The sequence below is a fragment of the Meriones unguiculatus genome, chromosome 18 (assembly GCF_030254825.1).
Source record: "Meriones unguiculatus strain TT.TT164.6M chromosome 18, Bangor_MerUng_6.1, whole genome shotgun sequence".
Taxonomy (NCBI): Eukaryota; Metazoa; Chordata; class Mammalia; order Rodentia; family Muridae; genus Meriones; species Meriones unguiculatus.
The window spans coordinates 10,164,772-10,176,681 of NC_083365.1; the positions used below are offsets into that span (position 1 = coordinate 10,164,772).

Sequence of the window (11,910 nt, forward strand, 5' to 3'; positions counted from 1 at the left end):
TTCCTTCTACAATTAAAGTGTGCCATCTGAGTACTGAAAATTTCATCAAGAAAATGAACTCAAAACAGGTCACAGAAGGCCAACCATTATTCTAAATATAACTTGCAAGTTTAAACACATGCCAATACGTACAAAAAATAATTTAAATTCTATAAAAAATCTATTTTATGCAGCAGCAACAGTGGCTTACATGTTCTCAGTGCACCATGCTCTGTCTCGGTGTTTACCCTGTATACACACTGAATCCACTCAAATGACCTATGAAGCACATCAGTTTTCCCACTTAGAATACGGGCTTGACAAAAGCCTTCTGTTCGGCAGAATGGCTTACAGAAGAGCCCAGGTGCAAGGCTGATCTCACTGATGCTTTGAATTATCTGCAGCTAAAACCTGAATTTTCTTTTCTAATCAGATTGGCATACACCTGTAATACCAGCCCTGGGAAGACAGAGACAAAAGAGTTTCCAATCAAGACCAGCCTACACTACATTGCAAATCTGAGACCAGCCTAAGGTCCAAAGCAAGTCTCTGTTTCTAGATGGATGGATGGATGGATGGACAAACAGACAGATGAGTGACTTGTTACCTACCTATACTAACTTCATCCATCTAGAATGGATAGGCAGAAGAATGGAAGCCCTTAAAACAACTAACGCTATATTTTCACACCATGTCAGCTTCTAAGTAAAGTAGAAAACCCAGAACCTTCCATGTAAGTCCACAACAAATCTCCTGAAATGCCAATCCAACCATTTTTAGTTCGTTAGTCCAAGTTTCATCCTTTTGCTGGCAGCAGAGACCAGTCTTAAAGCTTAACATCCAAGGGTCTTAGTTTGGCAACTGCTTTGGGACTCTAGATCCCAGAGAACATTTCCTTTATTAGCAACTGGCTTTGAGAATTCCATTCTAGGATGCTAAATATAACAAAATGCCTCCTGACTTTTATAAACACATTCTCCAGATTGTTTTGATAGTGGTGATTGTCTAGTAACAAGACAGATTTGCAAACACAGTTTAGCAACTGTAACATTTTGAGTAATCTTTCAAAATTGTTCTTTAAAGAATTGTCTTGAAAATTGTTTTTTGGATTCTCATCCTGTGAAGTAACAGAGTTCAAGTCTCACTACTCATTTCCCTAAAAAGACAGTAGTGCTTCGCTATACCTAAGCCCTTGGATTGTGACACAATAGTAATAGCAAAATCATAACTGTGGAAGTGGGTCTTCTCCAGTCTAAGAGACAATGAATAGCAACTGGGTGGTGACCTGGATCTATGCTTAACAGTACTTGCTGCTCTTGCATGTAGCCAGCACCCATATCAGGAAGCTCACAAGCACCCAAGAGTAGTTCCAGGGCATTTAATACCCCTTTCTGGCCTCATGGGCACCCATACACACATGCATATACACACAGAAACATATACAAACATGAATAAAAGCAAATAGTTTTCTAAAGAATTAAGATTTGGAGGCTGGAGAGACAGCTCAGAGATTAAGAGCACTGGCTGCTCTTCCATAGGTCCTGAGTTCAATTCCCAGCAACCACATGGTGGCTCACAACCATCTAGAATAAGATCTGGTGCCCTCTGCTGGCATGCAGGTGTACATGCAGACAGAACATTGTATACATAATAAATAAATAAGATTTAAGCCAGGTGCAGTGGCACACACATTTAATCCAAGCACTCAGAGAAGTAGAAGAGCCAGAGTTCGAGGCTAGCCTGGTCTACAAAGCAAGTCCAGGACAGCCAAGGCTACACAGAAAAACCCTGCCTTGAAAAAACAACAACAAAAAAAAATTAAAGATTTTAAAATGTTACTATATGTAGTTCGTCAATAAGGCATTTCACTGCTTCCTAAATGCATTAATTTTATTAAAATTATCTTTTTATTATTTTATTAAAGTCAGTCTTTATTTTTAATATTTTATATTTATTTTTATTTTACTAAAAATCCTACACATGACAATTCAGAAATAATAAGTAATCATTACTGTGCATGGGCTAACTGCCCACAATCTTTTAAGCAGAATGCAAAACAGCTACATTTGAGGGAGCACACACCTAGAAGACCTCAAAACCAACCACAAGCCTCTTTCAGATCACATGAGGCTTAAATGCACTTGAAATTACTAAGGCTGGACAGCTCCTCATATCTATTCTACATAAAATATGCATGCGAATACTAAGAATCAACTGACACTACATTTAGGGAATGGGGCCAAAGGGCTGGGGAGGGAGGGTAAAAACTGCTTCGGCCCTACTAACATCATAGTCGTTTTGTCTTAACTTTTTAAGTAAATATGTGTGCATATGTGTGTGTTTATGCGTGTGTGTCTGCGTGAGCGTTCATAGCTGTATCCCAACAGCTATCAGACTTTTTGTTTGTTCGTTTCGTTTTCAAGACAGGGTTTCTCTGTGTAGCCCTGGAATTTGCTCTGTAGACCAGGCTGGCCTCACTAGAAGGATTCAGAGATCAGATTGACCTATCTCTGCAGGGACCACAGGCATGCACGACTACACCCAGGTAGGCCTTCTTCCTTCTCCCTCTTCTCACACCTTAACCCAGGGGCCCCACTAGCTTTAAGTATGAAGTCCTCCTCAATCAGAAGGTTCCCAGAGTGGCCTTCAAACTCAACAAGGAGGACTCAGAGTGAACAAAGCATTCTCCAGGGCCAATCCACTACAGTCAAGGGGAAGACCAGAGTTGTAAGTACTGTCTTTGCAATCTAACTCTGGACCTCAGCCCTAAGCTTTCTCCAAAGGACAGAGTTCTCTGATGACCCACCGTCCACAGAAGTCACAAAGCTGTTTAAGCCCTTTATCTTTCATCTGAACCGTGCTTCCCAGTAAAATTACTGTTGGCATCCTGTCACCAAAGCTTATGCTTGTTTCCTTCCTGATGTTCTCTCTAACCGATTTAAAGACCAAGAGTACAAGCTGGCTGGGTGGCTCATGCCTTTAACTATATAGCACGGGGTAGGCAGAGGTGCCTACCCTGAGGTCCAAGCCAGATGGCAGGGGTTCATAGAGTCTGTCTAAAACCAAATAAACAAAAGTTCAGACGACAAAAGTGGGTGCTCCGGGCTTGATGATGTTTCCTTGAACAGCGGCGGGGGGGGGGGGGGGGATGGAGGAGGGGTAGTGACAACTAAGCCGGGCATGGTGGCACACCTTCGCAGCATTCAGATCTCTGAGATCAAGGCCAGCCTAATCTACAGAGCAAGTTCCAGGTCAGCCACGGCTACACACAGAAAACCTATCTGGAACAAACAAAAAGATACTAAACTCTGTCAACTATTAATCAAGGGAAACGCGGCAGAGTCTCCTCTATTGAAGACAAGCCGGTAACACCGTCAACAGAACCATTATTTCCGTATCAGCTTGGAGGCCTAAGGAAGCTTCTGCAGGTCACCAGCTGGCAATCCCTGAGTTAACCAGTCTCCATCATTCTGGTCCAGGCTGCCTCCGTCCGCTCTACCCATCACTGATCCTGACCACTGCTAAGTCAAGAAGCACAAATGCCGTCATTCGACGTCCACAGGTGAACAAGTACTCTGCACCTTCCTCAACTTCTCCACACAAACCTTGCACTTTCAACCAAAGGAGCCCCCAACACTGGCTGTGTCCCTGCCAAAATGGCCTCCTCCTTACCTCCCTCTTTTACCCCATCAATGCCCACACTTGGCGCAGTAAACAAATCCACCATCCGGAGCACACACCTTCTCACTAACCGGCCGGCTCACTGCGTGCATCAAGACGCCCCTCTAATAGAACCAACGATGTAATGTTTTAATCAAATTCAAGAAAGTGTTTTAACCTCTCGGGGGACAAATGCTATGGCCTGGGTCTCCTTACCCCCCAGTAAACACCAGCACTTTTAAGGCCAGCGGGGAGCCGAAATCACACTCCCGCGGCCACAAGCAAGGTCTGTGGGGTGTTGAGACCACACCAGGAAGGCCTAGGGAGGGCGCGGACACCCCACCCCGAGCTCACGCGCCACTCCCCGCGCCCGCCGGCGGCTGTGGCGAGAGCGAAGGGCGCCCGCCGACCCTCGGCGCAGCCCAGGCCTGGGGCCGAGGGCCGCGGCGAAGGTCAGAGAGCGGGGCAGCCGGCGCGCCCCTCCACGCTCAACGACGCCTCTACCTTGTCCTCCGAAGGTGCGTCCTCGCGGACAGCCCTCTGCCGTAGCTCGGTCATGCTGGGGACCGGGGCGCGACGTCACTCAGGGCGAGCAGCAGGGCGGCCGCGGAGCTCTGCTCAGCGCGCACGGCCTCTCGGCGGCCCCGAGCACCTCGCGGCCCCGCACAGCCTCGCACAGCGCCTGCAGCCGCGCCGCGAGCCCCGAGCCCGGCCCCGCCCAGCACCGCCGCCCTCGCCCGGGGAGCAGAGCTGCTGTTACCCCAGCGGCCGCTCGCTCCTCCTCCCGGGAAGCTGCCAGCCAGCGCGCACGCGCACCCCCGCCATCTTGGCCCCGGAGCCCAGACGCCAGGGGCGGGGCAGTCGGGCGGAGGTGGGCGGAGTCGGAGGCTCATTGGACAAAAACGGGAGGGGGCGGAAGAAAAGTAGCACGGTGAGCCAGTGGTCGTTTGCGTCCTACCGCGTGCGCCCGCGCGGGAGCGCTTGGGCCAGGTGGGAATGTGTTCCTAGGGCACGGCAGCGCCTCCCGGCGGTGTGAGGTGGCCAGCGCTTGCTCTCAGCTTGAAGTCCAAGTGGAAAGGTCAGGTGGCCCGCTGAACATCACAGCAGGAGGGGACACCGAAGCGCGTTGCTTTGCCCAGCCGCGACCTCCAGTAAATTAGTGAGCATTGATTCTAAACACCGAACTCAGAAATCGCCTTGCTTGGTTTGTCCGGTTCAAATCACACGCCTTTTTGATTCACAGCATTCAGAGGCTCTTGATTTATGTATCCTGCTCCAGGGCTACACAATGAGACCCTGTTTCCAAAAGAAGAAACCACTTGGAAATGGATATTTTTGCAAGTACGATCAAGTATTTTAAATTTCTTGTTTTGTGCTGAAGATAGAACGCGGAGCCTCTCTTATGTAACCACAAGCTCTTCGAGTAAGCTAACAGCCGCAACTGATTATTGGAAGATCTTTCGGCTGACAGGAATGTTTTCTGTGGACCCCCATATTCCTGACATAGCCTAAACAGTTGATGAATGGATTTTAAACTTCTAAAGGAAAATGATTTAACTACAAATTAACTAGTAAGAATTAGAACCCAGATTTTGTTACCAAAATCACACTGTAACCACTATTCACACTGGCTGCCGGTGTTGCTCCGGCATTTCCCTCATGCAAAACAGAGGCTCCCGGTCCTTAGCCATATTGCAATCTAACAGTAAGAAGTCTTCCACACAGGGAAGTTTCAATTTCCTCTCTGCGATTTTGACCTGAGCTGTGAGTTTTCAGAAAATAGGAACAGTGCTGTAAAAGACATTAAATAGCACTGGTCTCTGAATATATTCTTAAGATCTTGTTATGATGCTTCGAAGTGACAGTATTTAGACAAACTTCAGACCTCTGAACTCTCAATTTTGTTTTCTGTTTAGCTGCTTTGCACAGATACTTGGTGCTCTCATTCCTCTGCTGGTTGTTGCTGGTTTTGTTGAGTTTGGTACTTTGCTTTGTTCTGTTAGACCAAAAAGCTTCTCTGTCTTGTCTCTAAAAAGAATCATGCTGGTGGGAATTTTTAAACTCTTGTAAATGCCTTGAGGTCTTAGTGAGCACCAGTTTGACTAACACTTTTTGTAATTACTTTATCTATCAAAGTATATAAAAGACTTAGAAGAGCATCTGTTCAGAGTGACCACATCTTTGAGGCAAGTAAAGATGTTCAGATCCTCACTTTTTTGGGTGTTGTGGAATTGGATATTAGACTCCAGAGGGCTTCTCTACCCCAGCTAGTTCCCAAATAATCAAGACAGAGACCTCTTGGATTTATAACAGCTTTAAAGCATAGTAACTGGTCAGATATCAACCCTCTATGCTATTTCGCCAATTCCCAGCTATACACTTTAAGTTACTTGCCATAATTGTTCCTGCCTGGACTGCTTCTGTTCTATCAGGCCAGTGCTCATGGCCACATGCTCATGGTCCATACTGCCCCATGGTGACTTCCTTCTCTCTGGCTTCTTCTCCTCCTGCTCCATCTGTTGCTTCCTCTCTCTCCTCCTCCCAGCTTCATGGTCCCGCTGACACCCAAACCCAAGAAACTTAAAGCCCCTACTTTTCTTCTGCCTAGTTACAGGCTTCAGCAACTTTATTAGCCAATCAACTTGAATTATGTAGAGCAAGTTCTACACAACAAAGACCACTGTACATGAGGATGTACTCAGCTGGACTGCAACCAGATCTTGAAGGCCAGTAATTAGCATTAGAATACATAGCACCAAATCAGCCCCCAACATCTGGGTACCAATCTTGTAGTGGAAGAGTATTACATTGGTCTGTACAAGCTCTTCCATTTCAAACCCAGTGTCAGAAGGCTGGAGGCCTAGGGACGTAGCTCAGTTGGTAGAGTGCTTGCCTAGCCAAAGCCTGGTTTTAATCCCCACTGCCACACAAACCGGTGTGCTCTGATGGCACACATCTATAATGGCAGTATGGGAGAGGTAGAGGCAGGAGAATTAAATAGTCATTTTCATCTACATAGGGAGTTCAAGGCCAGCCTAAGATACATGAGACCCTGTCTCAAAAACCAAAATACACGGTTAAAGAAATGGCTCTGTGGTTAAGGACACTTATTGCTGTTGCAGAGGATGAAGTCTGGTTCTCGGCGCCCATATGGGACTCACAACTGCCTATAATTCTTGTTCCAAGGAATCCATCTCCCTCCTCTACCCTCCAGGAGCTCCTGCATGCACATGATACACAAGTACACATAACTCATGCAGGCATACACATACCCAAAATAAAATAAACATCACTTAAAAATAAAACAGAGCAGAGAGATGGTGAAGTCATTAGGAGCACTGACTGCTCTTCCAGAGGACCCAGGCCAAATTCTCAGCACCCACGTGACAGCCCTTAACTGAGACTCCAGTCCTAGGGGATACAACAACCTCTTCTGGCCTCCAAAGCACCAGGTGTTCACATAGTGCACATAAGTACATCCAGCCGAAACACCCATACAAAACAAAATAAAACAAGACCTGGAAACCAATTAATATATATCAGAGTTAGAGAGTTTTGAAGTATGTATTCAACTAGATAACACCTTAGAATTTGGCCTGAACAAAGTTCTCAGTTATCATCAGACCTAACTGATCTCAAAATAAGTGCATTCCTAAAATCAGTGTTGTGGGGAGCAGGAATCCATCAATCAGACAATTCTAGAAGTAGCACTTTATTTCAGTTTTAATGTCTCTCCTTCAATTGCAGAAATAATCAAAAGAAAAAAAAAAAACATCTAATCATCTTCCTCTACCCTTAACATTATCTTGTGCCCAGGACTCAGATATTTTGTAAAATTTTTTAGGCTTATACTTTCAGAGGTCATAATCAGAAGAAGGCATTAGATCCCCTGAAAATGGAGTTGCAGATGGTTGTGAGCCATCATGGTGCTGGGAGTCAAACCTGGGTCCTCTCCTTTACTTTTAAAGATATTGATAGCACTTGGCAGTCTGGTCTCCCAGAATGTGCATGCTAACTGCAAACCCAGTTTAAGAGGCCATTACTCTTACTGGGTATAATATCACTTCATGATAAAACACTTCCCATCTCTCTTTTTCTTTCTTCCTTCTTTTCTTCCTTCCTTTCTTTCTTTTCTGACAAAGTCTCTGGACTCTGTAGCCAAGGCAAGCCTTGGACTCACAGCAATTCTTCTGCCTCTGCTTGCCAAATTCTGGTATTACAAGCACATACCACCACACCTCGACCCTAATCTCGACACTTAAAAACCACAATGGACAAAAAATAAATGTTTTTTTTTTTTTAAAGCCAAACATATATCTATAAAAGCCAGTGGCATATATCTTTAATTCCAGCATTCAAGAGGCAGAAGCAGATAGATCTCTATGAGTTTGAGGACAGCCTGGTCTACACAGTGAGTTGCAGGACAGCAAGAGCTACATAGTGAGACCCTGTCTCAATAAATAAATACTGTAATGATACAAGTGACATGAAAATTGCCCAGTTTCCTAAATAGGTATACTGCCCTGCCTTATGGGAATAATTGTCAAGAAACAATCCCTTAACAATAAATGTATTAAATAATTGTCAGGTGAGCTAGGCATAGTGGCACATACTTTAATCCCAGCACTCAGGGATGGAGAGGCAGGTGGATCTCTGTGAGTTTGAGGCCAGCCTGGTCTACAAAACAAGTCCAGGATGGCCAAGGCTACACAGAAAAACCTTGTGTAGAAAAAAAGAAACAAAAAACCCCAACAACAACAAAAAAGAATTATCAGGAAGGCCAGGTGTGGTCCCCAGTAAAGGGTTGCTTCCTACCTAGCACCCCCACACAGGCACAGGTTGTTGGAGGCAAGTGCCCATTAATTCATCTTGTTCACCTTCTCCTACCCCTCCCTCTGTTGTCCAGTAAGTGCCTCCAGCTTCACCATCCTATATCCTAAGTTTGTTTTATTGTTGTTGGGTTTTTCTGGCTTGGGTTTTGTTTTGTTCTTGTTGATTTTGTGTGGTTCATTGGCTAGTTTTGGGTTTCCAAGACAGGATTTCTCTGTGTAGCATTGGCTGTCCTGGAATGCACTCTGTAGACCAGGCTGGCTTCAAACTCACAGAGATCCACCTGCTTCTGCCTCCCCTAGTGCTGGGATTAAAGGTGTGTGTAACCACCAGCAAGCCTAAATCCTAGGTTTATGTAGTACTGTGGATGGGACCCAGAGCTTCGTGAATATGAGGAAAGTTTTGTGCCAACTTGAATCACATCCACAGCCCAAAAGTCTAAGGCTTTTTAATATTTATTCATTTCCAAGTTCCCAGCAGAAAATTACAGCAGGGATTATGGGGTAACTTGGTGGTAGAGCAGGTGGCCATTCCTGGCTTCCATCCCCAGCCCTGACAAAACACCACCAATTATACTCCCACACACAATGTCCTCATATGGGAAGGTAAAACATATCTCTAGGGAATCTGGATTTGTTTATAAAGGTGGCTCACAATACTTCCACAAATTTACATCAGATCTGGATTACGGAAGTCCTTTGGCATTTTTAGTAAAGCTCCCTTTCTCTTACTAAAGGGAACAGTCCAGAACTGCAAACAAGCTCTTAGTGGCAGAGCTGTGCGAGCTTGCTGGAGGTCCTGTGTCCCATCCCAGTTCCAAAAAATAAAATCAAAACTTCTTTACACCAATTAAATTCAGTAGGGTCTATTTACAAAGAACTGCAGAATGCCATTCGAGGATCAGCCAGCTTTCAAAACCCAAGCTGATTCTGAGAATTGGGCCAACAATGGCAATCAAACAGCATTTTCAGAAAATCACAGTTATGAGCTAGGAAACAATTAGCTGTACCTTAGTCAATCAACTAGCAATTGGCTATAGCTGAACTAGTTAATTTTTCACAGCGTTATTAGTTCATTGGCTACAGGGCCTTTGATAACCAGCCAAAGCTGCTTCCACCATTACACTGTGCATTGGTTTGGGCTCTTGAGTTCAGAGCAGATGCCTAATCCAAGGCTCCTACCAAATATTCATAAGCCAGGTGTTCATGCCTGTAATCCTGGCACTCAGGAGGCTGAGACAGTGGAATCATTGCAAGTCTGAGGCCATCCTGGAATACTTAGTGAATCCCAGGTCATTCTAGGCTCCAGAGTTAGGAACCCGACTCAAATGACAAAAGCTAAGAGAGAGAAAAAAGACGTTTGAGTTAATGCTGTGAGCCACTAAAACCTGGTGTGCTCACCAATGAAGTACTCTGAGGAACATGAAAGTTTAAAAGTATCACTCTTCATTTCTTGTTGGGGGGCATGTGGGAGGAACAGCAAAACAGCTTTAGAACTCATGGAGAAGGTTCTAGGCCAGTGCCCATCGGGTAGCACAACCGATGGTTAGCACAACGGACGTGCCTCAGAGAGGCAGAGCCCGAGGACTATGTGTCCTGAGGACCTCATGTTGTTATGGAGGTTCACTCTGCTCGTTGCCCTCACAGTCATCACACCCCTCATGATCTGTGGTTGTGTGAAAACTCTCAGGGGGCTCCCACCCCTCACTGGGCAGTGCCATTGGCAGTTATAATAGCGGTTGATCTTCTTCAAGAATTGCTGCTGGAGCAGATTAAAGATTCAACCACCACCCTTAGAAAGAACTTAGAGATACGGACTGTTAGTAATGATTACCACCTTAGAATTTGGATATGTAGTGTGTTAGTAGAGTTAGCTTAAGATTTTTTTTGTTGTTTTCTTTTTATTATTATTTTTTTTTAATTTGATATGATATAGTTCTTTTTTTTTTTTTTATTTATTTATTTTTTTCAATGCAGTTTATTCAGGAACATTGAACAATCCTCGGACCCCGGGGAAAGCCAGCCCACAGCTTAAATAGCCTCTGGGTAGCCAACCCAGGCGTGCCACGGGGGCAATGCAGATAGGTCCACATACATGGAAGCAAGCCAGATCCTCGGCCTTAGCCAAATGTGGAGTTGTTCGTGACAGAGAGCACTCACCATCGGGAAGGTGGGAGGCGGAAACCAGCTCCATCTTTAAGGCATAGCATTCCGCAGCATGGTTGGATACCATAAAAAGCTAAAATGATACGCTCAGGATGCGAGGCTAAGCACTGCACTCAGGGTCAGCTGCTTTGGACCCAGAGAAGAGCATGTCTGATTGCATGCGGGTTGATGCCCCAGGTCCCGCCTCTGAGAAAAAGGTATCGGACGGTCTGGTGCTCTTTGGGTGGATGACACCTAAATGAACATCTGTACAAAGTCCCAATTTATTTCTAATATCAGAGATCAGACCTCTACTCTTGCCTGATGCGTCTAAAACAAAAAGGGGAAACTGTAGAGAGCTGCGGAATGCTATTTTTTTTTTTTTTTGAGACGGGGTTTCTCTGTGTAACCTTGGCTGTCCTGGAACTCACTCTGAAGACCAGGCTGGCCTTAAACTCAGAGATCTGTCTGGCTCCGCCTCCCAAGTGCTGGGGTTGCATGCACTACCACTGCCTGGCAGAGCAAGATAGTTTTTGTTAGTGGCTTTGATGTAGAACATCTTGGGGAACAATTTAAAGTTCAGCAAGGAAAATGGCAGCTTGACTAATACCAGCTGACGTGCCTTTCTTGCTAAAGCCGGGCTGGTGGTCAAGGTGATGATTAATCCCTTGTACCCATTTTTGCCCTCGGCTTTCTGATATAAGAAAAATTTGTTGATGACAGTCAGGCATGGTGGCGCAAGCCTTTAATCCCAATGCTCTGGGAGGCAGAGGCAGGCAGATTGTGTGAGTCCTGGTCTACAAAGTGAATCCAGGACAGCCAAGGCTACACAGAGAAACTCCGTCTCAAAAAAAAAAAAAGTTGGTTATTGGATTTGCACTCTGAGGAGTGCCCTCTGTGTATGGCTCTAGCTGTATGGCCTGCCTTTGCCTCCCAAGTGCTGGGACTAAGGGCAGTTGCCATGAAGTCCTGCAAGCACTCTGAGGATGTAAAGCATAAATGACTGGTTGGTTTTCATATAAAAGTTTAGATTTGTGATTTCTTCATTAATTTCTTTAATCACTTTACAGCCTGATCACAGGTCCCCTCCTGTCTTCCCAGTCCTAACTTTACACCCCACTCCTCCCATTTCACCTTGAGCCCCACCCCTATGGGTACTAACCCACCCTGGCACATCAAGTAGGACTAAGCCCATTCTCTCCCACTGAGACCAGAAAAAAACAGCCCAGCTGGGGGAAAGGAATCCAAAGTCAGGTAACAGAGTCAGAGATATCCCCTACTCTAATTGTTAGGGGAC

General features: G+C 45.4%; 1 protein-coding gene across 2 annotated transcripts in view; it reads right to left on the reverse strand.

Moving 5' to 3' along the window:
* Cds2 (CDP-diacylglycerol synthase 2) overlaps positions 1-4,476 on the reverse strand; it is a 54,178-nt gene extending 49,702 nt beyond the window's left edge. The window contains exon 1 of one of the 2 annotated variants that reach the window (XM_060371710.1): positions 4,400-4,476. Coding sequence is in view for 1 of the 2 variants with exons in the window: in XM_021651158.2 (XP_021506833.1) it covers positions 4,144-4,197 (54 nt within the window). In the remaining variant the exon portion in view is untranslated. The other variant, XM_021651158.2, reaches the window with a different exon arrangement.
* Between the last annotated feature and the right edge of the window lie 7,434 nt (positions 4,477-11,910).